Genomic DNA, 27,767 nt, shown 5'->3' on the forward strand with positions numbered 1-27,767 from the left:
TGCATACCTACGTGCTTAGCCCAATGGAGTAGGTAATTTCCCTTAGCTCAGTTTCCTCCCAAGTAGAAGTATTTCCCTAATAAAGCCAGCTACATTCTGTCATTGCTGGGTTTCTCTGTTCCTGGTGCAGTTAAGTCAGGAGTCTCACACAGACCTCCTCTGCAGGACCAGGAGACTGTGATGGGGGCTTATATGTCCTGTGATATAAGTCCAGGCTGGTATTTTGTTACTGATTTGGTATCTTAAATGTACTTTTATTTGTATATTAAAGCTTAGGAGTTCAGCTTTTAAGTTTGATAATTGTGAAAGCTAAAAGATTGGGAGATTGGGTGTCATTACATAGACAGTGACAAAGAGTCCTCTGGCACCTTATAGACTAACAAAATGTGTCTGATGAAGTGGGTATTCACCCATGAAAGCTTATGCTCCAATACTTCTGTTTGTCTATAAGGTGACACAGGACTCTTTGTCACTTTTTACAGATCCAGACTAACAGGGCTACCCCTCTGATACTTGATTACATAGACAGTCCAGAAGATGGCAGCAAAATAATACTTTTCTCCATCCAGACTGGGTTAATCCCCCTTTCTCAGGAAAGACATGCAAGACAGGAGAGCATCAGTGTGAGTACAGGGTGGGCAGAGGCATTTTATAAGCACCTTGAGGACATTCAGAACTGAATCCAGGGACAAACTTTTCTCCTGGTCCCATTGCTTTAACTGGCTTGGATCAAAACAATGCAGACCTTAGGGAAATTCAGCTCCAGATCCAAACTGTGTGGCTCAGGCCCACCTAGTACTATTTCCTTCACCTGTGCTCTAAGGTTACTTCAGCCCTCTATACATCCTAAGACCAACACTCTTACACAACACAGAGCACCAGCTCTGTGTCCATTTTTTTAATATTTACACTTGAAAAGACTCGTAACATTCTGCCAAGGGACAGGGAGCAATCCACGTGTCAGCTGGGGTGAGAAGCAATGCATGGGTATGACACGCGCCATTTCTGGGTAAGCGAGGTTGCAGGACGCACCTTGCTTCAGCCACACTAATCATCAGTATCATGATTACAATGGAACAGTAGACCTTTGCTGTGGAAAGGACAAATAGCAAAGGAGAGCCTGGATAAAGGTGCGATCAGAAGGTAAAAGACCAGCTAATTCTGCTTTATGATCACTGCCTTAGTGATCTGTGGTCCCCCTTGGCACAGCTCATCACTAAAAGGGTAAACATGAAGCAAAAGGTTACATCTTACTGTAGGGATAGTTTCATGTTACTATTATTTTCATATTCTCCTTGTAGGAAACACTAAGAAACCACTCTAATCTGTCTCTGATGCTTTCAAGGCAAGATTAGAAGTCCAGTTAAAATCAATATTAAAATTCAACAATACGTGCACACATTCAGGTTCACTACCATTCTTTTTATCATCCACACCACAAATCTAAGTTTACTATGAACAGACTTCTGAGACCACTGACAAATCAGTTAACTTCTCATGAAAACTTTCCCCCGTTTATCCCTAATGTAATTTCATCTCTTTCTCTAAGGTGTTCCCTTTTGTTGGGGGTGTAATTCCTGAAACTACAGAATTTGTCTAAAGTACTTGACGTTTTCCTGTTGTCTGTGAGGGGCCTTTGAGCACTACATAATACTAATATGCACAGATGCACACACCAACTTCCTCCATCAATGGACCCCCACCCCATCCCTTTATTAAAAGGATCACACTTTCCCAGGGTGAATGTAGAATTGAGTTTATAGTCATTACGTTAACCTGCAAAGGCCCAGATATGGAGTACTGGCCTTTAAAATGTGACACTGTGAACTGCAGTTAAATACACAGGTGCTAATATGGTTTTAGGACACTGGTCTGCAGATGTACTGTCGTGTCCTGTGTTCTTCCTAGACCTCACGAGTTAAGCCGCATTAGAGGGGATCAGTCCGTGGATGGAAGCTATTGAAGATCTATAATATATATAAAACTATGCTCAAATCAAATATTACCTGTGACAAGGAAAAACATATAGTCAATTAAAACCAATGATTTATTTGGAAAATTCCTGAGAAGCATATTGGAGAATCCACATGAAGGATTTTGACAAAAATAGTGTTGTCAGTCAATATATATAAAGATCAATAAGACTTGAGCCTTCTTCCCCTCAAGTTGTTTGAAAAACTCCCACTAACCTTAATAGTGCAGGATCAAGACCATATTTTGCAAATCCATCACAAAAATCTATGCACGAGAGAGAAATACAGAAGAATCTGTTCCAAGGGACAGGAAACTTATTTAACATTTATGCTCTGTCTACATTACAAGTATAACTTTGTTGGGTTTTGTGGTACCCACTTACAATATGGTTGTTCCCTGAGCAGAGCCAATCCAGTTCTAAAACTGCTTATGGTCCCATCCATATGTTATGCTATACAAAGCACACAGGATCTTTTATAGAGCAGAAGGCAAAAATGCCGCATTTATGGAGAATACAGCAGTTATCATATGCTTTTCAGTCATACACATGCACACACACATACATACACACACAGTCCTGCCAGTTGATGTTTATAGTTACCAGTCCAGAGTCTGGATCAATCTAGTAGCCATCCAGATTGGTCGCAGAGGGGAGCCGGGCTCTGTCAGTCGCGATCCGATGCTCCTGGAGTATAGCAAGACGAACCCAAAGTCCCATGGCAAAGCACCCTGTTCTTATAGTCTTTTTTCTCTGTTGAAGTCTATGGATTTTGCTGTGTCAGTCTCTGTTATCTTCTGATGTAAAATTCCAATACACCTCCAAGAGGGTCATCCTTTTCTGGTTTTGATTCAGTTTATTTGTTTTGTCCTTAGGGGTGCCAGCCTTACCTCAGGGTCGTCAATCTGCCCTTCCTTCATTATGGATGTGCACTGATGGTTCTCTGGTGTAGTTAAGTCTCTTCACTCCTTCTTCTTTGACCATCTGGCTATAACAATGGCCTTCACACCCAGGGGCGGCAGGTTATATGGGCTCAAGGTGCTTGAGCACCAGGAATATTCAAGGCTGAGGGCTGTGCTCCACCAATATTTGGAGCTGGGTTTCTCCCCTGGCCCTGCCTGGAGCAGGCCCTCCCTGGCCTCGGAGCTTCCCTGCCTGAAAGAAACAGCCGGTGCCTCTCTCCCTTGCTTCTGCTGCTTCTGCCTAAGGCTATAGAGATCAGCTGCCGGCAGCCTCTTGGAACACCGGGGGAGGGGAAGAGGGAGGGAGGAGGTGGCGGCGGGGGAGCCGCACACGTGCTTGGGAGCTCTCTCCCCCACCCCCGGCACCCACATGAAGGAGACGCCAAGGGGACTTCCGGCTAGGAGATGGACATCTGGGGTGGACCTCACTGACCTGAGCAGCTGCTGGGGCTTCGGTGAGGTTTGACCCTGTGATCCACCCCCTCCCCCCGCAGCCCCCACTCCTGCCCAATGCTGGGCAAGGGGCAGCCCCATCCCCAGTGAAACAAGGGTAAGGGGCAGCAGGCTGCAGCAGGGGAGGAAGGAAGCCACATGTGCTGGCAGTTCCCCCCGCCCACTCCCCAGCACCCACCTACCACAGGGGAGATGGAGGAGGGGAGCTTCCTAGACCTGAGCAGCTAGGGCTTGGGTGAATTTTGTGACACCCTACCCCCCACCCCAGCCACCACCCTGCAGTCCCCACTCCTGCCCCATGCTGGGCAAGGGGCAGTCCCATCCCCAGTGAGGCTATGGTGAGGGGCAGTAGCAGGGGAGGCCACAAGTGATGGCAACCCCCCCCGCCCGGTACCCACCATAGGGGAGGCGAGTGGGCTATCTGGACCTGAGAGAGTCCCTAGGAGCATGTGCAGTGACCGTGGTGCAGAGTGTGTGCGCTGCGGGGGGGAGGGGGAGAAGAGGAGTCCCTCCCCTGGAGCTTGCTGCTGCCAGTAAGGGGGGGGGGGGGAGTCCTCTGGCCCTAGCCCTGGGGTAGCCTGTCTGTATCCCAAGTTCCTTATCCCCAGCCCTGCCCCATCCCAGAGCCTGCGCTCCCAGCACCCCAACCCTGAGCACCCTCCTGCACTGTGAACCCCTCATCCGCAGCCCCACCCCAGAGCCCTCACTTGAGGAGGAAAACATGCAACTTAAATTTGGTGGTCAGTTTGGAGTATCATTGTGTTTAGCACAATACTTGATTATTTTACACCCTTTAAAGTATACAGGTGTTACAAAGTGGGAATGTTCTTAATGTTTTCTCTGAATACTGTGTGGGTGCCTCAGTTTCCCCTGTGCATTTCTCAAGGATCTAGATGGTGGGATAAGGGGGTGCAATTGTTGTAGAGCCCTAGAGTGCCAGTGTGATGCCATCTGCACAGAGAATGGCCAAAACCCTGTCTCCGGGCAACTGATGGCCTGGGCCGCTCTCCTGCAAGATGCCAACTGAAGGTGTTGGAGAACAAAGAGATCAGGTGGCCTCCTAATGCCTGGAAAAGAGACAAAGGCCAGAGGAGAGAGTGTCAGTACCTGTGAGGACTTCTGGGAAGCGCATGGTGTGGAAGGGGATGCTGGGATGCTTTGGAACTACTCCATACAAAGCCAGTCAGGACTCTGGGGGAGCCTCCTCTCTCTGAGCAGACTGTCTCCAGGGCAAGAAGCTTACACCTTCCTGGGTCTGACCTCGGAGCATTCAGCATGCCCTTCCACACCGTGTGCTTTCCGCAGCGAGTGTGCCCAGGCAGGTCCTGGGGCAACCAGAGGTCCCTGCACCCCAACTCTGCAGTCAGACGTGACTCTCAGCCAGCCGGTAAAACAGAAGGTTTACTAGACGACAGGATCACAGTCTAAAACAGAGCTTGTAGTTACAGAAAACAGGACCCCTCAGTCAGGTCCATCTTGGAGGGTGGGGAGCCCAGACCCAAGTTCTGGGCCTCTCCCCATTTCCCCAGCCAGCTCCAAACTGACACTCCCTCCTCTAGCCTTTGTGTCTCTTCTGGACAAGGAGGCCACCTGATCTCTTTGTCCCCAACACCTTCGGTTGGCACCTTGCAGGGGAAACTGAGGCACCTACACAGTATTCAGAGAAAACATTAAGAACATTCCCACTTGGTCAACAACAGGTGCAAGAAAATATAATACCGTATATTGAAGCAGGCAAGTGCTGCTTCTGACTTTCCACTTTCAATTGACCCTTGTAATCTTGTGGTGCCAACGTGTTGTAGCTTCATTTTATATCGGCTTACAGGGCGGGAGTGGGGCTGGGGACCAGCATTTTGGGCACCACCAAAATTATACAAACTTGCCGCCTATGTTCACACCTTATCTTTTCCTGATGCATACATTCCTCATTCACACAAACAATCTTTTACAGAGACCTTCAAAAGGTACACAACAGTTTTTATGTTGAGCAAGAAAAGTCACTGTAAGTTAAGCCTTCCTAAATCTTATAATCAAAACAATTTACTTTGGGGCTCAGGCCTTCAACATTCCTCTAAACTCCTTAACATAGAGACAATACAAGATCCTGTCTCTTACTTTCTAAACCTTAAAACAAAGAAATGTATATTTAACTAGAGTGCCTATTTTGTAATACATATAGGAAACCATAGTAGACATTATAACTTATCCTAAAACAAAAGAGTGACCATAATCAGTCATAAGGATTGTTCTGATCTGTCATTCCTTTCTGCTATTCAAAAAGGGTGGCTGGCAGGATGAAATCAACTCATACATTAATTCTCATAGTACAATTATAAAATTCTGCCCCTACACACATGACAGACTTTAGCTGCTTTGTGACTGGCTCCCCTAAAGCACTGGATCGTTAGTGTTGGGGGGCTGCTAGTGGGGAAGGGGGAGAATTTCCCTGAATTCCCCCTACAAGTAAATCTCTTTAAAAACCAAGCGCAACTCCATTTTGAAGAGGAAAATATTTTTAATATATAACAGATGTCAAATGTGTTTGGATAGAGCCCAATGAGTGAAGTAACAGCATCATCCCCAACTTTTAGATAGGGATGTCAGCCTGTTCTTGAAAAATAGTGTGTAGCTAGAATAATAAAGAGAATGTTAAAGAAAAAAGGGAGGTTAGGGATGTTTTCGTTCTTGGTGTATCTTTCATAACTCATTTTTTCTACAGTTTAATAGGTTTATTTTAAAACTTCTAAAAATTACTCAGTATAAATACCCAGCAATAACATTCTAACTTCTCTGCAGGGAGGCTTGAACTGTCAACATGCTTCACCCATTCCCGATGAGATCATTCTTGCCCTATAGCTGGTGCAGCCACATTTGGAGCATAGGTTGTTTTTGTTTGTGTTCAAAACCTGGAAAAGTATTTCATGACATTGACACTACCGATCTCTGCTGCAACAATGAAAACTTGAATCACACATTGTTTTGTTTGAGGCACTATTTGGTGTTCACATTTTTAGGGTTGTTAGTTCTGTGTTACTACCAGCCCATTATTATTTTGCCATTTTTGAATAGCAATTGATATGATTTTTAAGGTATTTCTCAGAGTAGTTTGAATTGTGCTATAGCACTATACACTAGCTCTCTGATCTGAGTAGAAATCAAAAGCCAGTATCATCAAGCAGTCCCAAAAGGGAGATGTAGTTCTAAACCAGAGGTGGGCAAACTTTTTGGCCCGAGGGCCACATTGGAGTTGCAAAACTGTATGGAGGGCCAGGTAGGGAAGGCTGTGCCTCCCCAAGCAGCCTGGCCCCTGCCCCCTATCCAACCCCTCCCACTTCCCACCCCCTCAGAACCCCCAACCCATCCAATCCCCCCTGCTCCTTGTCCCCTAATCACCCCTGCTCCAGACCCCCTGCCCTTAACCGCCCCCGGGACCCCACTCCCTATCCAACTCCGCTGCTCCCAGTCCCCTGACTGCTCTGACCCCTATCCACACCCCCACCCCCTGAAAGGCCCCCCGGGACTCTCACGCTTAGCCAACCCCCCCTCATCCCCCGACCGCTTCCCAGAACCTCTGCCCCATCCAACCTTCCCCTGCTCCCTGACTGCCTCCTGGAGCCCCTCACCCCTTATACAACCCCCTGGCCACGGCCCCCTTACCATGCCACTCAGAACAGCATGTCTGGCAGCCGTGCCACCCGGCCAGAGCCAGACATGCTGCCACCCTGCTCGGCAGGAGCACGCAGCCCTGCCACTCAGAGAGCTGCCCACACGGCGGCGTGTCTGCAGGGGAGGGGGGATAACAGGGGCGAGGCTGGGGGCTAGCTTCCCTGGCCGGGAGCTCAAGGGCCAGGCAGGACAGTCCCAAGCGCCGGATGTGGCCCGCGGGCCGTAGTTTGCCCACTTCTGTTCTAAACTCATGTTTGTGTCACCTTCCATCTGTTCTACCTGCAACAAAGGCCTATTAAATCCATAGTTTTATTATGTATTATTATTATTATTATTATTATCACCTCTAAAGTGACGGAGCTTAGGTCTGGAACTCAGATCTCACCACTGCAGTGCATGACGCTAACACTTGGCCACTAAACCTCTTATTTATTTATTAATTAAAGACCCAAAGCCCTTAAAAGTATATGACTCTAGCAGAGGAGGACATTGGAAATCATAAGAACATAAGAATGGCCATAGTGGGTGAGACCAAAGGTCTATCCAGCCTAGTATCCTGTCTTCTGATAGTGGCCAATGCCAGGTGCCCCAGAGGGAATGAACAGAACAGGTTCAAGTGATACATGTCCTGTTGCCCATTCCCAGCTTTTGGCAAACAGAGGCTAGGGACACCATCCCTGCCCATCCTGGCTAATAGCCATTGATGGACCTATTCTCCATGAATTTATCTAGTTCTTTTTTGAACCCTGTTATAGTCTTGGCCTTCACAACATCCTCTGGCAAGGAGTTCCACGGGTTGACTGTGGGTTGTGTGAAAAAATACTTCCTTTTGTTTGCTTTAAACCTGCTGCCTATTAATTTGGTGACACCCCATTCTTGTGTTATGAGGAGTAAATAATTCCTTATTTACTTTCTCCACACCAGTCATGATTTTATAAGCCTCTATCATACCCCCCCTTAGTCATCTCTTTTCCAACCTGAAAAGTCCCAGTCTTTTTAATCTCTCCTTATATGGCTGTTCCATACCCATAATCATTTTTGTATCTCTGCATTACTTTCTACCTTAGTCTATTAATCAATCCATCCCTGTCCAGATATTATCCACTATATAATTAAACTACATTTTCAAAGCAGAATGATCATACAAGAGTAAAACTGGGCTCACCACCTCCTCTGCACCACCTGAGCAAAGTGCACTCTCTGGTGCCTCTGAATCTTAATTTATAATTGACCTACTGTTTTAGAGGGCTGTTTTACTGAGACTAGCCCTTTTGTGGAGGACAGTTTCTGAGTCTCAATTAGGGTGACAAGATGTCCTGATATTAGGGTCTTTCTCTCAGGGCCACCCAGAGGATTCAGGGGCCCTGGGGCAAAGCAATTTTGGGGGCCCCTTCCATAAAAAAAAATTACAATACTATAGAATACTATATTCTCAGCGGGGTCCCTGTGGGGTCCAGGGCAAATTGCCTCACTTGCCCCCACTCTGAGCAGCCCTGCTTTCTCTTATACACCCACCTATAACCCTTCCCCTCCAAAAAAGTCCCGATTGTTCACACTTGCTATCTGGTCACGCTCATCTCACTGCCTGTGTTTTAAAGGCCTCCACCTGCATTCCTACCTCAGTTTCCCCACCAGTGCTGGCTCCACGCACAAGCTAGCAGGCAGCCAAATCTTTAGCCAGCCGTAACAGTTGAGCCAAATAAGGTCGCGCTAGGAAGGCACTGTTAAGGCGTGCGACCGATCAAACTCAGACCAGAGTCATTCCAACCAATCAAACTCCCTCATGCAAATAAGCAGTACAGCAAAGGTGGGGCATTGGCTGCGCTACCTCTGACGTCATCGGGGCCGCCACGAACGTTACCTGAGCCGACCGGGGCTAGAAGTCATATGGACTCAGCGCGAATCCGCGGTGATCGCAGCGACAGTCTGTGACCTCGGCTACGCCTGCGCACAAGGGCGCCAGCCTGGGGACTCCGGGGAGAGTCTGGCGGTTCCCCCGCCTTCCCCTCCCCGATGGGGGGAAGAGGCGTGGCCCGGCGCTGCGGGACCCACCCCGGACGGGGGGAGGCGCCGCGCTGGACGCCAGCGGGGGCGGTGCGCGGGGCTGTCGCCGGGGACGTGGTTCCTGCGGGTCGCCAGGTCCGGCCCAGCTCAGGGGGGTGGGGCGGCCCTGGGCTCTCGTGCGGCTGCCCTCCCCGGCGGGGTCGCCATGCTGCGGGCCCTGCTGCGGCGCTGGGCGTCCTACAGGTACCGCTTCGTGCCCTGGATCGCGCTGCACCTCCGCCACAAGCGCAGGTGAGGGGGCCGGGGGCACGCGCCACCCAGCCAGGCCCAGCGCCCCGGGAACCCGCCTGCGGCGGAAACAAAGCGGCCCCCGAGCGCGCGACCCAAGCGCAGCCGCGAGCAGCCCGCCGTAACCGCAGGGAGGCGCGTGTGCGGGGCCGCTAGCGGGCCCTTCACGCGCTCAGCGGCCGCTAACCGCCACCTGCCTGAGGGGGCTGGCGCGTCGGATCCCATTCCCAGCCGGCGTGTGGCGGTAAACGCGGGGATCGGCCTCTCTCCTGCCGCCCCCAAATCGACATCCTAAAAGTGCGGCTCGGGCCTGAGTTTATGCCTCAGCTGTTTTCAGATCCAGTCTGGTTTGTCATCCCAGCACAAGAACTGGTTTCACCGCTTCTAGGCAGCGTCTCCAATAATAGGCAGGGGGACAAGGCAATAGGAACTCGGTTCCTATGTCACTGCTGGCGTCAGCATCCGAGATTCCAGCTCCCTGTGCTGTAGCTGTCTTAGGGCCTGGCTACACGAGCCGATGCAGAGCGCTTTGCGTTAAACCAGCGTTCGTGGAGTGCAGTAGGGAAAGCGCTGTTGTCTGTTCACACTGCCAGCACACTGGCGTGGCCACAACGGCCTCAGAGAGAGAGCAGTGCATTGTGGTAGCTATCCCAGCATGCAAGTCACTGCAACATGCTTTTCAAAGGCGGGGGGGGGGGGAGTGTGACAGGGAGTGTGTTGTGTCTATGTGGGGGAGAGAGAGAGTCGGTTTTTGGGGGGATGAGAATACGTCAGCATGCTGTCTTGTAAGTTCAGACAGGAGCAGACCTGCCCTCCCCCCCCCCCCTCACAGTATTCCACAGTAATGGTTGCTTTGTCTCAGAGCAGATAAGCAACCCGCTGTTAAATGGAGCTGTCAAAGGGCACATCCAAAACAATGACAAGAGTGGCCACTTGACTTAAAGGGATGAGACGTTTCTGGAGGCTGATCAGAGAACAGTAACGCAACACCTCATTCACACTGAGGCTGGGGTGCTCCAGCGGGGGCGCATCAAAGGTTATTCCACTCACTGAGGTGAAGTACCAGGAGCGCTCTAGCCATGGAGTCAGAGCACTCTGTGTGCCTTGCCAGTGTGGTCGGGTAGAGAGCTAGTGCGCCCAGGGCTCCTTTAATATGCTGTAACTTGCAAGTGTAGCCAAGTCCTTAGTTCTGCAGCAGTGACAGGCATAAAATGTAGCAAGAGTATATTTTACTGTGTAACAAATACAAAGCTGAATACACAGAGGCTGAAATCCTGCCCCCATTGAAAACAGTGGCAGAATTTCCTTTGATTTTAATAGGAGCAAGATTTCACACAAGAGCAGGATGCTTAACTAGTAAGTTTCTTTTTCCATATTAGCTTTTCAGGGTAGAGCTGCATTTTAACGACTATAGAAGATCCAGATCTTCATGCCTACCCAATGATCCAAATGGAAGCTTAGAGTAACATTTTCAAAAGTATCTAAGTGATTTAGGACCTCGCATCTCCTTTTCAATGTGACTTCGGTGACTTAGGTTCTTAAGTGCCCAAGTCCATTTTTTAAAATGAGATTTGGCCTTCAAAATCACTTAGGTGGTTTTGAAAAGTTTCTTGTCTTAGTTTTTTATATGGTGAGTGTGACACGATTATACTGATAGCTAAATTATCTGTCCCCAGATCCATATGTTCAATGCACTAAGAAGTTATGTTCTTTTTCCTTTCTTCTGTCTGCTTGATCACACTGTTTACTACTAGTATTGCCACATGCTATTTACCTCAGTCTGCTGCTCTGAGATCTTAGATCTTACCCTCTTCTCCCTGTGTCCCCTACACATTTTAAAAATCAAGGAATATACTTTCAAAGAGGTACAGCATCAAACTGTGGAATAGTCTTCCAAGGGAAGTGGTAGCTTTGTTTGAGCCATTAAATCTCGAGTGAAGAAAGCATTTGAGAATGTACTGTAGGGAACAATTCTACAGTGGCGGGAGTTTGGATTAGATGGTCAAATAGGTCTTCTAATTTTTGTAGTAAACAACAGAAGCCCTGGAGTGTATACAACATTCAATTGATTATCTGATGGAACTAAAAGTATCTCAAGCCAAGTTCTTGTCATTTAATGATCTCAGCAGAGCTCTTTTAATGAATCACGTCCTTACAATCATTCCTGGGCTGTCTATTATTGCAGTGGTTTTCAAAGTGCGGGTCACGACCCAGTAGTGGGTCGCGGAATGGAAGGCACTGGGTTGTGGCGGCTCTGGTCAGCACCACCAACCGGGACGTTAAAAGTCCTGTCCGTGATGCTGCCCGGCTAAGGCAGGCTAGTCCCTACCTCTTCTGACATTGCTCTGCGCCCCAGAATTGGCCAGCAGCAGGTCCAGCTCCTAGGCAAGGGGGCCACGGGGCTCCATGCGCTGCCCCTGCCCCGAACACTGGCTCAACACTCCCATTGACCCTGTCCCGCACCCCAATCATGAGCCCTCTCCCACACCCAGAACCCCTCATTCCCGGCCACAGCCCGCAGCCCCCACCCCCCAAACCTGTGCCCTAGCCCTGAGTCCCTCCCAAACCGCTCATCTGCAGCTCCGTTGGGTCAGGGGTATCAACAATTTTCTTCAACTGGATTGTGAGGGAAAAAAAGTTTGAAAACCACTATAATATTGTATGCTTGTATACTTATGCAGGGTGTCTTAACTTAGCAGAAAATGTAGCTTTATAACGTCTTACTGATCTTACCATATTACAGAATCCAATTCTGAATAAAGTCGGAAACTAAAAGAGTAAGAATGTAGATTCTAATCTTGCTATTCTCACACCTTTGTAAAAGAAAAGTAAAAAAGTAACTACAAAATCAAGAGTTTTTGTGTCATCAGTTTTAAGTGTTCAACCTAGCATAGGATAATAGTTGAAAAAGTTTGGAAATTGTTGTTCTTGGGTTTTATTTATGCTCTAAAATTCTTTCTTAACAGCCAGTTCAGGTGGGACTAGATGAGAATGAGACATCAAAAATTTTCAGAAGTGCCCAAGTGACTTAGACAGGTAAGTCCCATTTTCAAAAGTGACTTAGGGACCTACGGTGAGATTCACAAGGTGGACTTTAGTGTCTACTGCCACTTTAGGCTCCTAAATCCAAAATTTAGATCCTCAGAACCACCCTCAGCTGTGGCCTAACCCTATAGGGGTTAGGCCTCAGAACCACCCTCAGCTGTGGCCTAACCCTGTAGGCACTGAAGTTTCCATGGTTTTTCGTGACAAAGGGCTTATCTGGTTTAGACACCTGACTCTAGGAGAGGGTTCATGGCTGTGAATCCTGAGTGGAGAGAGGGGCCTCCCTTTAGCCCGGAGTTAGGCTATGTCTACGCTGGCAATTGAAGGACACAAGTTTTGTCTTTCAGAGATGTTAACGCCTCCCCACCTCCAAAAGACAAATGTTTTGCCGCAGCGACTGCCAGTGTGAACAGCGTGTTGTCGGCAGGAGAGCTGCCAAACAGTGGCTACACTGCGCGACTTTTAGCGACAGGACTGTGGTGACACAGCCGTATTGCTAAAAGCTGTGTAGTGTAGACATAACCTTAGACATCTAACTCCCTTTGAGGGGCTGGCCATAGGCCACACCTCTCCCCACAGCTTTTCTTACTGGCTCATTTAGGTGGCTCCTCATTTAGCACAGTGGTTTCTGTTAATTCCTTTTTAGGTGCCAACCTGTCCCCCATGCATTGTATAGCGAGCCCGACCACCTCACTCAGGGCTATGAATCCCACTTGGCAGTGGGGGCCACTAGGTACTGCAAATGATCAGCCTAAGTCCTTCTTTTGAATATCACCCTTAGGAACCTAACTTTCTCACTGACTTTCAATGAGATTAAGGTTCCTAAGCACCTACGTCTCTTTAGAAAATGGGACTTAGGCTCCTTTGTAATTTAGGTATTTTTGAACATTTTACCCATCGTTTGCATCAAAATTTAAACCAGTCTTTTTAACAATGTTATAACCAATGCACAAAAGTAGCCAGATGAGTAATATTTCTTTTTAAATTCAACAAGATAAATCAGGCCTCTTTTTAATAGTAAAATTACTCGATATTAACTAATTGAATGTTTTTCTAAGAAATATATATTAGAGCCTCACTAATCAGCACACTGTTTAATCTGCACAGCAACTGTTACTTTCTTCACCACTTAGCACAGGTATAATGAGCAATGTATTGTAATGAGGTATCATTAAGATTCAGAGGTTGCATAGGCCAGCGGCCTGCATTTTCAAAAATGCATGTACAATTCAAGGTTGCATATGCATGAAAGAATATCCTTTTGTATTGTTTGTTTCAGCCATGTAACATAAAAGCAATCAAGTGCTTTTTGTTGCCATAAAATTTCTCTGTCAGTTCTTATAGGAAAACTTGATGCTACAATATTTTTTCTCTTCTGCCACAGGACCATCCGATACGTACCAGAAAAGTCCAAAGACAAAATTATCTCTGATGAAGATGTCCTTGAAACACTGCTGAAAATCTTTAAAGCTCTGTTCATAAATGACTTTAGTAGACAAATGGACGACTTTGCCTTACTTCCAGAAGTTAAATCCAAATATCTGAAATTACTGACTATTCAGTATAAGAGATCAAAAACAACTGGTTACAACCATCAAAGTCAAAATATCTTTAATCCAGAAGAAGTTCTGTTTAATACATTAGGGTTCAGTATTACTCGAGATCAGAGTTCACTGATTTCTGCTGGAACAGGAGTCTTTGTTACCAAAGGTTTTGTGCCAAAAGGGGCAGTTGTATCTATGTATCCTGGTAATTAAATATTTTTTGTCATTTTTCCAAATAATTTAAACATGATTTCTAACTACATGGTTACTGATTGCATGACTAAATTGGAATTGTAACTTTTTTAGCATTTTAACTTTGATACCTTGCCAAAATCACAGGTTAATATTTGTAAAGGTATTTCCATGTGTAAACTGATTTGGAGAGCTTTTGGTGATAAGAAAAAAGATTATATTTCATGTTCTCTGAGTACCCAAGATCTGGTTTGAATTGGTAGAAAATTTGTCCCTGATTTCTGTAAGCACTAATGCACATGAGTAATTGAATTACATGGGATTGCTCACATGCATAAAATGAACCAGATCATGTTCATAAAGTTGTTCATATGCATAAGTATTTGCAGGATTCAGTCTATTAATCTCTCTATCGATATCAGTGGGCAATATAGAAAATTTTCACAGCACAAAGATATATTTATAAAATTAAGAATGAAAGTAGAATGTACAAGACCAGAATAGGGGGAAAACGGGACTTTGGTCCGACTCCTTGTCTCTTGGAGTGTCATTAGCTTACTTTGCTTAACAACATTTTTAGTTCTGTTAGCACTTCAGAGCCAGTACAGCCGTCTGAGAGCAAGCTGAATTCTGTTCTGCTGTGAACATCAACACAATCACCAATTAAATTCTTATTGCAGAATATTTATTGCAATTGGTGATGTAAGAGGCAGAAATTGATAATCGAATCCCAGGATGAGTGTGAGTTGGCAGTTAGGAACATCAGCCTAAATTTTCATCTCTTGTTGGGACCATTTGTGCTTCTTTGATGGTGGAATCTGGATTTAGCTGGGTAGCTGAGAATTACCCTGCTGTAGGGGAATTCTCACCTGGTATAAAGTGATATAGCCAGTTCTGTAGCCAACTGCTCCCCCCAGTGGAGATACAGGGAAGGGGAGCAGGGCAGAGTGGAGTATGCATGGACTACACCAGGGGTCGGCAACCTTTCAGAAGTGCTGTGCCAAATCTTTATTTATTCACTCTAATTTAAGGTGTCGCGTGCCAGTAATGCATTTTAACATTTTTAGACGGTCTCTTTCTATAAGTCTATAATATATAACTAAACTATTGTTGTATGTAAAGTAAATAAGGTTTTTAAAATGTTTAAGAAGCTTCATTTAAAATTTAATTAAAATGCAGAGCTCCCCGGACTGGTGGCCAGGACCCGGGCAGTTTGAGTGCCACTGAAAATCAGCTCACATGCCGCCTTTGGCACCCGTGCCATAGGTTGCCTACCCCTGGGCTACACCTATTCTGTGTCTCAGTTGGTTTATGGTCCTGACCTAGAGAGACCATAGCCAGTTAGCTTAAGTTAGAGCAGCTTCTAAGGTCTAAGATGATGGCACAGATGTACCATAAGAGGGCAACTGCTGGACTGGGGAAACATCAGATCAGTGCAGTTCTGTCCTTTCAAAATTATTAATGGCAGCTTATGAACTGAGGAAAGAATAATCTTATCCCTCTGCCACCTTTGGCCTCTGTCTGGGAGGCTGGATCATGACTACTAACCCCGTTTTGACACTTTTATTTATTGCCTTCTAAAATATCCATGTCTGTCTTACAACAGGTACAGTATATCAAAAGTATGAGCCCATCTTTTTCCAGTCCATTGGCAATCCATTTATTTTTAGATGCATAGATGGTGTACTTATTGATGGGAATGATAAAGGAATATCAAAAGCAGTGTACAGGTAAGCAGTCAAAAGAAATAGGAGAACAAAAATTAGTTCATGTATTGAATGGTATGGTTATCTAATCACACTGTTATCTGAAACCAAAAGTAGTTGGATTTTTCTGACTTACCCTATGGGGAAAAATAAAATAAGTATCATGTACTGTAATATAAGATGCAGTGTGGTCAGTCTGTTCTCTTGTAATGAGGCTGGCAGCTATTGGCTGTGACGTATTAATATCACATCGTGTGCCAGTCTACATTTGACCAGACTCACTTTGCTGAAAACTGATGCTTAAATAGCTGTGATTTTTTTTATAAGGAAAATATGCTTAAATCTAGGTCTGATTCCGTATAAAGTTGTAAAAGTATATTTTCAGGTTTCTAATTAAATCTGGTTGATGGAAAGAAAAGAAAATCTTTCTATGTCACAGAGCATGAACTCTTGTACCAAGGGGCATATTATCTAGCCCTAACTTGCCTTTAAAAAGCATTGAATAAAGCAGGACTGCAGAAGAGTAAGTCTGTACTTGAAGTAGCCTAGGGGCTAACATGCACTTTACCAAATTTTAGTTTCCAGGGAAATTCAGTTTACAGCAACATCTGTGAAGAATGCAAACATCACGCATCCAAAATAGAATTAACAATAACGACCAGGAAACAACCTGAAAGGACAGTCCCCTTGTATCTAGTTTGGATTCTGGGAACAAGACTGAGGCTTACCTTGTAGTGGCCCTTCTCCACACAGCCCAAAAGGGAAATTAAATGTAATGATATTTCTTTAAAAATGGTGTATTTGGGTTTTTTTGTTTGTTTTTGCTTATTGTAAGAATGCCCTCATTTCAGCTTCTCTGGTAGATTGTTTTATTTAGTCCTTTGGTTTTTGATAGAAACCATATATTCCAAAGCCGGAAGGGACCACTGTGATAATCTAGTTTGACCTCCTGCATAACACAGTTATATTGTTTAATATTCTCTTTTTAAAGGATCAGCCTCTTTTGAATACCAATTTTATACTCTAATGAATCAGTCAAATGCTGTTGGGGAAATGTAACCTAAGCTAACTTGTGAGTATTTCCAGAAGTTGAAATAATGGTCAAAAGAAGCGTCAAGAAAAGAAACCTATATTTCTAGTTAATATTGTGACTCCTTTCAGATCATGCAGCAAGAGGGATCAACTTGGTCCTTTTCAAATGAGTGACGTCACTTGGCTCACACCTGCTGTGCTAAATCCACTGGCAGTAGGGCAGTATGTTAACAACTGTTCACACAGTAAGTTGGAAGGTAGAGTTCCTAGTCTCCAAGCTGACTTTAAATATGGAAATGACTTTTGTTGGGGGTGGAGCACTGTAATTGATAAAGAATCGTACTCCATCCAGCAGTGACCTTTTCAGAGGCACAAACACACTTGATGGTGTAGCAGAGGTTCTTAGGCTGAAATTTCCAGTAATTAATGGGAATTGGGTATCCAAATCTGCAAGGGCAGCTTTGAAAATCTTATGTTTATATGGTCTGCTAATGCCTACTGGTCCTGTCCTGCTAGTCTGCAGAATTCAACATTTTGAAAACAAAAGCAGTAAACTTGGACTGTAGGGGAAAGGAAATCCATGGACTGGTCCCTCTTATGAAATGGTCCACAGAATGGAATAGTTGGAGAACCTCTTATATTGCATAATGTTGTTACTACATAATTCTTTTGAAAATTAATTTGGCAATCCCAATGCATGGTAAACATTTTTGAATGAAAGCTTTTTTACATCACAGTTCACTTACTGACTAGAAAAGGTTTTTTAATTAAGGAAGTCTCAAATCTATATGCAGTAGATGAGTCCAGCAACCTGACTACACTGTGGGATACAGAGAGTGGGGCAATTTACCCTAATGCCCTTCCTCAATACAAAATATATAACTATAAAATTCTGGGAGACTGGATCGCTCATGGGATTGGTTGTGAGATAGAAGTGTTTCATGGTCCCTGGAGACTCTGCTGTGAAATGAGTGGGGATCTCAGTGCATTGTTCAGGAATAGGTATCCACATCATAAATAAACCACTATACAAGTGCTACCAATGTAGGCATCCTGACCAAAGAGGCTAAAGCGCGAATGGTCATAAAGGTAGAATTAGGTATTGATGCTATAAGCTCCATTCTGAGCTATGCAAGCTGGGCACCCTGGTGGTCCAAAGAACTACTATTTAGTTAAATTAGGCTGAACTTGACCCCTGCTCAGGGGGCCAACACAAAGCCTACGTACCACTTAAGCTCTCAAAATAGGGCTTAAATGGGGCTTATGCAGTGCATACGTCTTCTGCTGGCTCTCACCACAGGGGTGGATTTCACTTATAATGAGCACAGCGAGTACTTTTTTCAGAAGAATACTTTGCATTTACATATATAAACTGCATACAAATTTCTCAGTCCTGTATAAGAATTTTTTTCCCCTCTCCCTCCACCTCCCCCCGCTCCCCAGAAAAGGCAGCCAACGTCTGTTATCAGGAGTTTGATGTGCCTGAATATTTTCCAGTAGAACTGAAACAGTATCTTCCAAACATCACCTACAGCCATGACATGCCTATGTAAGTACACTTACACGTTTTGATAGCATCCAAGAAGCCAAATTAGTAAGTGAACAAAGTTCATCTCTGCCAAGGTAAGCTACACAAAAACACAGCACTGTTAAGAAAGAGTTTGCTTTTATAAGGGAACCTCTTTTATACCTGCACTTATCAGCATATCTCTGGGGATGAATTTTGTTAAGCTACTACTAGAGCTGCTGAGGAACAATTGGTGAATTCCACTGAAACAGTAGTTATTTGCTAAACAATCAGTGGGGCCCCTGGATGATCGAGATACAAAAGGAGCGCTTAAAGACGATAAAGCTATTGAGGAGAAACTAAATGGATTCTTTGCTTCAGTCTTCACGGCTGAGGATGTTAGGGAGAGTCCCAAACCTGAGCCAGCTTTTGTAGGTGACAAATCTGAGGAATTGTCACAGATTGAAGTGTCACTAAAGGAGGTTTTGGAATTAATTGATAAACTTAACATTAACAAGTCACCGGGACAGATGGCATTCACCCAAGAGTTCTGAAAGAACTCAAATGTGAAGTTGCGGAACTATTAACTAGGGTTTGTAACCTGTCCTTTAAATCAGCTTCTGTACCCAATGACTGGAAGATAGTTAATGTAACGCCAATATTTAAAAAGGGCTCTAGAGGTGATCCCAGCAATTACAGACTGGTAAGTCTAACGTCGGAACTGGGCAAATTAGTCAAAAGAATAAAATTGTCAGACACACAGAAGAACATAAGTTGTTGGGCAAAAGTCAACATGGTTTCTGTAAAGGGAAATCGTGTCTTACTAATCTATTAGAGTTCTTTGAAGGGGTCAACAAACATGTGGACAAGGGGGATACATTGGACATAGTGTACTTAGATTTCCAGAAAGCCTTTGACAAGGTCCCTCACCAAAGGCTCTTACGTAAATTAAGTTGTCATGGGATAAGAGAGAAGGTCCTTTCATGGATTGAGAACTGGTTAAAAGACAGGGAACAAAGGGTAGGAATTAATGGTAAATTCTCAGAATGGAGAGGGGTAACTAGTGGTGTTCCCCCAAGGGTCAGTCCTAGGACCAATCCTATTCAACTTATTCATAAATGATCTGCAGAAAGGGGTAAAAAGTGAGATGGCAAAGTTTGCAGATGATACTAAACTGCTCAAGATAGTTAAGACCAAAGCAGACTGTGAAAAACTTCAAAAAGCTCTCACAAAACTGAGTGAGTGGGCAACAAAATGGCAAATGAAATGTAATGTAGATAAATGTAAAGTAATGCACATTGGAAAAAATAACCCCAACTATACATACAATATGATGGGGGGCTAATTTAGCTACAGCAAATCAGGTATTGTGGTGGTGGTAATTGTGGTGGTCTCGTCTCAAAAAAGATATACTGGCACTAGAAAAGGTTCAGAGAAGGTTCAGAGAAGGGCAACTAAAATGATTAGGGGTTTGGAATGGGTCCCATATGAGGAGAGATTAAAGAGGCCAGGACTTTTCAGCTTGGAAAAGAGGAGATGAAGGGGGGGATATGATAGAGGTATATAAAATCATGAGTGATGTGGAGAAAGTAGATAAGGAAAAGTTATTTACTTATTCCCATAATACCAGAACTAGGGTCACCAAATGAAATTAATGGGCAGCAGGTTTAAAACAAAAGGAAATTCTTCTTCACACAGTCAACTTGTGAAACTCCTTACCTGACGAGGTTGTGAAGGCTAGGACTATAACAGCGTTTAAAAGAGAACTGGATAAATTCATGGAGGTTAAGTCCATAAATGGCTATTAGCCAGGATGGGTTAAGGAATGGTGTCCCTAGACTCTGTCTGTCAGAGGGTGGAGATGGATGGCAGGAGAGAGATCACTTGGTCATTGCCTGTTAGGTTCACTCCCTCTGGGGCACCTGGCATTGGCCACTGTTGGTAGACAGGATACTGGGCTAGATGGACCTTTGGTCTGACCCAGTACGGCCGTTCTTATGTTGTTATATTTTTGCTTGTTTTGTAGACAATCACAGGAGTGCCTTTAACTTTAATTCAAATGTAAATTTAAAATTTGGGCAATATTCCTTATCAGATTAAAGTAGGTGATATTTGGTGTCTGAACTGATTAGCATCATCCTCTTAATATCCCTCTCTTCCAGTTCATTGTAAATAAGAGAGCAAGCTGGTGAGTTTGCTAGAGGAGATCCACAATATCTTTATATTCAGGCATATGCAATTTGAAACTACTAGAGTTACAAACGCTGGCAAAATAAAGACACTGATAGAAAGGGAAATTGATCTGTAGCTGAATAGTCACAAAATCCTGGCTATGAACTGAGATCTTGTAAATTTATTCTTTACAAAGAATCTGGAAACATTCATTTTTTGAAATCTGAGAGAATTCACAGCAGGATGAAAAACTGAACAGATTCCAGCATCAATTCTGTTTTTGAATGCTGTAAACTGCTAATCTTAAATATATTCTGGAATTCAAAGTTGTAGGTGGATCAGCTAAAACTTTTCATGGGGCTCTGGAGCTATTTCAGAATGCTGGTTTTTGGGGTGAGAGTGGTTGGCAATATCACGGAAGAGACTGTATCACTAATCTCAGACAAAAGACTTAGCTAAGGCAAAATTAAAGATGAGAATATGTATCAGTGACTTAAGGGTAAATAAGGAATGTAATAGAATTTTTTTGTCCCCAAAGTTAAGATACACATACAAGAAACCCAAATATTTGAGAAGTGTGGAAATTCACCATAAACAGTTCCAACCTACCTTAAATTTACCTGCTTAGGGCTCATCTACAGTTGGAAATTACAGCAGAGATTTTATTGCCCAGTTCCTATTAATTTTAAATCCAGATTGCTTCTGCGACTTTTAAAATCACATCATAGACTTTAAGGTCAGAAGGGACCATTATGTTAATCTAGTCTGACCTCCTGCACAATGCAGGCCACAGAATCTCACCCACCCACTCCTGTATCAAACCCCTAACCTATGTCTGAGCTACTGAAGTCCTCAAATTGTGGTTTAAAGACTTCAAGGTGCAGAGAATCCTCCAGCAAGTGACCCCTGACCCACGCTGCAGAGGAAGGCGAAAAAACCCCAGGGTTGTAGTCTCTCCTTTAGCCAGTTCGTTATCCACCTTTCAATTTTCATATTGATCCCCATCTTTTCCAATGTAGCTAATAATTCCCCATGTGGAACCATATCAAATGCCTTACTGAAATCGAGGTAAATTAGATCCACTATGTTTCCTTTGTCTAAAAGATCTGTTACCTTCGCAATAGAAGGAGATCACGTTGGTTTGGCATGATCTACCTTTTGTAAAAACTATGTTGTATTTTGTCCCAATTACCATTGACCTCAATGTCCTTTACTTTCTCCTTCAAAAATTTTTCCAAGATCTTGCATACTATAGATGTCAAACTAACAGGCCTGTAGTTACCCAGATCACTTTTTTTCCCTTTCTTAAAATTAGGGACTATGTTAGCAATTCTCCAGTCGTACGGTACAACCCCTGAGTTTACAGATTCATGAAAAATTCTTGCTAATGGGCTTGCAATTTCATGTGCCATTTCCTTTAATATTCTTGGATTAAAATTAGCTGGAACTCCCCCCCCCCCATTTTAGTCCCATTAAGCTATTCCAGTTTGGCTTCTACCTCAGATGTGGTAATATCTACCTCCATATCCTCATTCCCATTTGTCATCCTACCGTTATCCCTAAGCTCTTCATTAGCCTCATTAAAGACTCAGGCAAAGTACTTGTTTAGATATTGGGGGGCCATGCCTAGATTATCCTTAACCTCCACTCCATCCTCAGTGTTTAGCGGTCCTGCTTCTTCTTTCTTTGTTTTCTTCTTATTTATATGGCTATAGAATCTTTTACTACTGGTTTTAATTCCCTTTGCAAGGTCTAACTCTACAAGGGTTTTGGCCTTTCTCATTTTATCCCTACGTGTTCTGACCTCAATAAAGTAGGTTTCCTTGCTAATCCCTCCCATCTTCCACTCCTTGTAGGCCTTCTGCTTTTTCTTAATCACCTCTCTGAGATGCTTGCTCATCCAGCTTGGTCTACAATTCCTGCCTATGAATTTTTTCCCCTTTCTTGGGATGCAGGCTTCTGATGGTTTCTGCAACTTTTGACTTGAAGTAATTCCAGGCCGCCTCCGCCTTTAGATCCACAAATTCTTCTGTCCAATCCACTTCCCTAACTAATTTCCTTATTTTTTTAAGTAAGCCCTTTTGAAATAAAAAACCCTAGTCACAGATCCGTTTATGTTTATCCTTCCATTTAGTTTGAACTGAATTAGCTCATGATCGCTCAAATTAAGGTTGTCCCCTACAACCATTTCTTCTATGAGGTCCTCACTACTCACAAAAAAACCAAATATAACCAAATCAAACCCTCTTGTTGGTTCAGCAACTACTTGGTGAAGGAACCCATCAGCTATCACATCCAGGAAAATCTGAGCCCTATTATTATTACTAGCACTTGTCCTCCAGTCTATATCTGGGAAGTTAAAGTCTCCCATGATCACACAATTCCCATTAGTATTTACTGCATTAATGAGGTCTCTATCCAAATCCAAATCAGATCCCGGCGGTCTGTAGCACACCCCAAGCACTATCCCAGGGGAGGCTCTTGTAGCTTTCTTCCCCAGTGTGATTTTTGTCCAGACAGACTCTCTCTTATCCATTCCATCACTTCTTATTTCTTTACAGTCTACCTCATCACTGATCTACAATGCTACTCCTCCACCTGTACCTTTTATTTCTGTCTTTCCTAAAGAGCACATACCCTTCAATACCTGTACTCCAGTCATGACTACTATTCCACCATGTTTCTGTTATCCCTATAATATCTTGTTTCACTTCCTGCACCAGTAACTCTGGTTCCTCCATTTTGTTACTTAGGCTCCTCGCATTGGTGTACAAACATCTTAATTTTTGTTGTTTGGCTTGGCTTACATTCTTTACCCGATTAGGCACTGATGTTCTACTGCCAGTATCACCTATTAGACTGGTATCTACACTGCCCTTCCTCCTTATGTCCATTCTCCTACCCATGGTTGTATCCTTTCTTACTTCATTTTCTTCCCTCTCAACATTAAAATCCGGCATGGAGATTACCTGGACATCTCCCCCAAATTCCTAGTTTAAAGCTCTCTTAATTAGTTGTGCCAACCTCCATCCTAAAAGTCTATTTCCCTCCCTACTCAGGTGAAGTCCATCCCGAGAGAACAATCCTCTGTCCATGAATGCCTCCCAGTGGCCATACATCCCAAAGCCTTCCTTATAGTACCACTGCCTGAGCCATCTGTTGATTGTCGTAATCTTGTCACACCTTTGTTGCCCTTCTCTAGGAACAGGCAGAATCCCACTGAAGATCACCTGAGCCTCAATTTCCTTAAGCATCTTCCTCAGCCTGGCATAGTCTCCCTTGATACGTTCCAGTGAGAATCTAGCCATATAATTCATTCCCTCATGAAGGACAATCAGTGGATTCTTTCCCACTCCCGTTAGAATCCTCTTCAGCCTCAGGTCCACATCCCGTATCTTAGCACCAGGCAGACAGCACACCCTTCTGTTCTCTGGATCAGCTCTGGTTACAGGCCCTATCTATCCTTCTCAGTAAGGAGTCCCCAATCACATAGACCTGCCTTTTGCTAGTGATGGTGCGATTCTCTGGTCTGTCTCCTGTTCCCTCTGGCTGCAAGTCCTCTTGATTCCTATTCACCCTTGCAATCCTCCACAACCCATCCCGTATCCTCCTGGGGCTCATATTTGGTGGTGTTATCTCCATTGACTCTTCCCCTCTTCCTATAGGACTAGCTGCTCTTCTCTTCTTCTTTTCCCTCTCACCTTCAGTGACCACCTGCTGTGCCCCTTCTTCATTTTCCAACTCCACAAACCTGGTCCTGAGCTCTATTTCTCCTTCACTAGCCCATCTTTTCCTCTGCCTGGTTCTCTTAGTGACATGCTTCCACTGTCCACTTTCTTCACCCAGCAGTCTCCCCTCAGAGTTCTTTGGTCCTGCTTCCATCTGCAAGTCTGAGCTTTTCTCTTCAGCCTCCTCCTGTCTTTGCTCCATCATCTGCTTGACCCCCTCTCTAAACTTAACCAGAGTTTCCACCTGCATCTCCAATCCTCAGATCTTTTCTTCCATCAGCTCTATCAAGCGGCACTTCATGCAGACGAAACTCTTTTCAGGTACCCCCTCTGGGATCATGTACGTGCCGCAGCTTCCACATCCAGTCATCTTCATTGTGTCTTCCACTGCTTGGGTCACTACCGCTGCTGCCTCTGTATCTGTCATAGGTTTCCCACCTAAATCCTATAAATCTGGGAAACACAAACCAAACCAAAACACCATCACCCACAGCACAACAAACCCCCAATGAGCACCAAAACACTGCCAGAACACCACCCACTCCCTTCACTAGCCTGTCTGTTCCTCTGTTTGCCTTAGTCTTCCCCCCCAAAACTCCCCTGTTTACAGCTCTGTTTGCTGGTTCCTGTGCCGCTGTCACTGTCTGTGCCGCTGCCTGACTGGTTGGCTACCTTTTATAGGACCCCTAGTCAGAGAAGCCCTGCCCCCTAATCAGGGCTCACCTTCTCTCCCAGCACACTGCCCCTACCAGCCTCTACACATACAAATAGCTACACATACCTTCTCTTCCAACAGAACTCACACTCAAACTCCCCTGTTTACAGCTCTTGAAGAGCTGAGATAACGTACATGACAGTAATACTACTTGGCACTTAGCATAGACAGGACTCTCACATTTAATATTGTCCCAGCTGGTTGTGATTCAGCCTAGGGTTCACCATGTCCAGCTGACACAATGTTAAATACAACAGCAGCTTTTGATCCATAAACTAAGGCTTGTGGAAAATCTACTCTGGTCATATGTCCTGGTAGGACAAGGACTTCAGCAGACTGGTCTCCTCTCCTGGGGTGGCTTGCCTGAGTGTAGGTTTATCTGCAATCAGTGGTAGGTACGTGTAGACCAATGCCCTTGTGCTTGATCATCCTTGCCATAGCCCCTGCCCTGTCTGCTTTAGTATCTTTTCCTCACTTCATGACAAAGTCTTTTGTTTGTGTATACAGCCTGTCTACTTTGTAACAGTATTTACATGGAAATGTTTTCTGAGCTTTTCTATTGTTAAAGATTGAAATTGGACATGGATATAGCCTGTAATTTGACATATATTTCATTTATATTTGTACAGTATCAAAGGATTTCCAGTTCTTCTGTGTGAACCAGAGTTAATATAGCCATAACCAGTCTTAGCATCTTACCATGATCAGTTTAATAAATTGGTGAAATGTCCCTTTTTACTTCTCTTGTTTTGCAGCCCCTTGAGGTGTGTGGTTCTTGTTGCTCTCAGAGAGATTAAGCAGGGAGAAGAGCTTTTTTCTAATTACTACACCATTGTCAACTGAATCAATGAAACCATGGATTAAAGAATTCTTTGCCATTGATATTTATTGTGTGTACACTTGGCATCTCTGTGTAATGGAGAGCTGTGCTTTCCAATTAAAAATGGGCTACAAAGCTGTATTTTCATGTAAATATTACTTCAATTTTGATACAGTTGTGGAGGTTTGCAGCTGTTTACATCATTAAGTTTACCGGTGCTAATACTACTGCAAGTATAATTGGTTTTCAGCTAACTGTACAATAGCTCATTAAATTAAAATCTAGTTTCTGAATATGCTATTTCATCTTCTGTTTTGTCTATATGCACATCACTGTGATCCATCTTAAACCTCAATCCCATTCTGCTGTTCTTGCTATAATGGACATAATTTATATAAAACATCTCCTTTCAGTAAACTGTGTCTCCTTCACTTGTGTTTCTAATGGGATCCTCTGCACACAATTTTTTATAATTGCTGATGCAGTTAGATCATATTAATGGAACATTACATTTTGAAAAATAGTTCCACTCTTATGGCCCCCTTTTATTTTTTTAAGAGGTGTGATGTTTCACATGGTGTTTTGAAAGACTATTTTCAACTACAGTTTAACTAAACTTATGCCAGTGAAGTGTCTTTTTGAAAGCAAATGTCTAATTTTTGCTAACGTGATTCCCCAACACAATTTCTTTGAAGCACTATTTGAAAATTTTATTTTCATAAACTCTAGAGAATGTTTGAGCCTTCAGGTCTGGTGAAGCAATGTATGATTCTCCCAGCCTTTATTCCAAAGCTGCAAGCAAACCTCACGTTTTGTGGGTAGGGGCAGAACACAGCCCTGGTTCCAGTACATGCCATTTACTTTCACAGTGCTAATGCTAAACAGGAAGCAGGGTGGTCTGCTAGTCTCACCAGTGTCCAGTCTCCTCTTCCAGGGCTAGCCTGGGAACTCACTTCCCTTCTTTGCCATTTGATCTTCTCATCTCATCTCATCGAGGGGCCTTTGCCTTAGCAGAAGATTGCTAAGTGCAAGGCCATCTCATCAAGAAATCAGAGCAAGCAGGAGAGCTGGTTGACCTCTGAAGAAGAGTCTGGATGCCAAGGACAGTAACCAGTGTTTTCTCTTTCACCCCCAAGAAGATAGTGTAGCACTCAGAGTCTGTGGCTATTGTATGATCTTGTGTGTTTGGCACAAAGTGAAGTTTACAGCCATATGGAAATTACTAGTCTTTGCATTTTAGAAGAACCAGTTCTTATCTTTGTTTAATCTCCAAGCAGCAATGCAATCCAAAGCCGTTAATTGTCATACTTGTATGTTAATAGCTTTAAGAAATTATCATTTGGAGTATACTCATCTTAAAACTATGAAGGCCACATTTACTGCTGTTACTCGGAATGGCTTCCTTATTCCAGCACTACTAGCTCTGAATGTTAAGGTAATTTAGGACTGCAGGCCCTCAGCTGCATTCTGCAGAGTATGAGCAGAACACAGGGGGCTGGCTCCTCGTTAATGCTGCTGAAAATGAGAAACCAGCTAAACAGCCTTCCTTAGGGCCTACTCCTGTGTAAGAGGAAGTAAGAGGCCTCAGAAGAACCTGGACTAGATCTGGCAGGGGCAGCAAATATCTCAGCTATGGATACAGCTATGAGCTACCAGACACACCCAGGAGGTAAATCAAGGTGGCAGGAAGCTGGGCAGATGGTGGTATTGAGGTTAAGCAGAAAGAGACAAGAACAATGTAGTAAAGTGGGAGGAGGTGAAATGGTTTTACATACAATCATAAAACTTGTACATTTTTTAGATTTCTGTCACTTAGCTAAACAAAGAAACACAGGATCTTATTTTATAAAATCTTAATTAGTGTTTCAGTAAATGCTGCTGTTTAAAGGGTAATGGAGTAGAGGAGAAGATAATGTAGAAGTGTTAGGAACTTTACCAGCATGACAACAAATCAGATTTCC

The 27,767-nt window shown here is 44.1% G+C and overlaps 1 protein-coding gene across 9 annotated transcripts; it reads left to right on the forward strand.

Moving 5' to 3' along the window:
* The first annotated feature begins 9,133 nt into the window (after positions 1-9,133).
* SETD9 (SET domain containing 9) lies at positions 9,134-26,223 on the forward strand. Of its 9 annotated transcripts, XM_039545413.1 has the most exons (8): positions 9,530-9,986; positions 10,208-10,399; positions 12,312-12,381; positions 13,775-14,139; positions 15,733-15,856; positions 16,994-17,109; positions 18,308-18,413; positions 25,742-26,223. In XM_039545413.1, the coding sequence occupies exons 4-8, from the start codon at positions 13,890-13,892 to the stop codon at positions 25,827-25,829; spliced, it is 684 nt and encodes a 227-aa protein (XP_039401347.1). In that variant the 5' UTR covers positions 9,530-9,986; positions 10,208-10,399; positions 12,312-12,381; positions 13,775-13,889; the 3' UTR covers positions 25,830-26,223. The 9 variants fall into 9 exon arrangements, with proteins under 9 accessions (XP_039401343.1, XP_039401349.1, XP_039401346.1 ...); XM_039545415.1 differs by lacking the exons at positions 9,530-9,986; positions 10,208-10,399 and adding an exon at positions 9,197-9,300; XM_039545412.1 differs by lacking the exons at positions 9,530-9,986; positions 10,208-10,399 and adding an exon at positions 9,208-9,348.
* The last annotated feature ends 1,544 nt before the right edge of the window (positions 26,224-27,767 follow it).

This window comes from Mauremys reevesii, linkage group 6 (assembly GCF_016161935.1).
Source record: "Mauremys reevesii isolate NIE-2019 linkage group 6, ASM1616193v1, whole genome shotgun sequence".
Taxonomy (NCBI): Eukaryota; Metazoa; Chordata; order Testudines; family Geoemydidae; genus Mauremys; species Mauremys reevesii.

Coding starts and splice junctions, on each gene's coding strand:
- SETD9 (XM_039545409.1), top strand. CDS start 9,263: ATGCTGCGGGCCCTGCTGCGGCGCTGGGCGTCCTACAGGTACCGCTTC. Junction 9,349..13,774: donor CACCTCCGCCACAAGCGCAG/GTGAGGGGGCCG, acceptor CTTCTGCCACAG/GACCATCCGATACGTACCAG. Junction 15,857..16,410: donor ATATCAAAAGCAGTGTACAG/GTAAGCAGTCAA, acceptor ACCAAATTTTAG/TTTCCAGGGAAATTCAGTTT.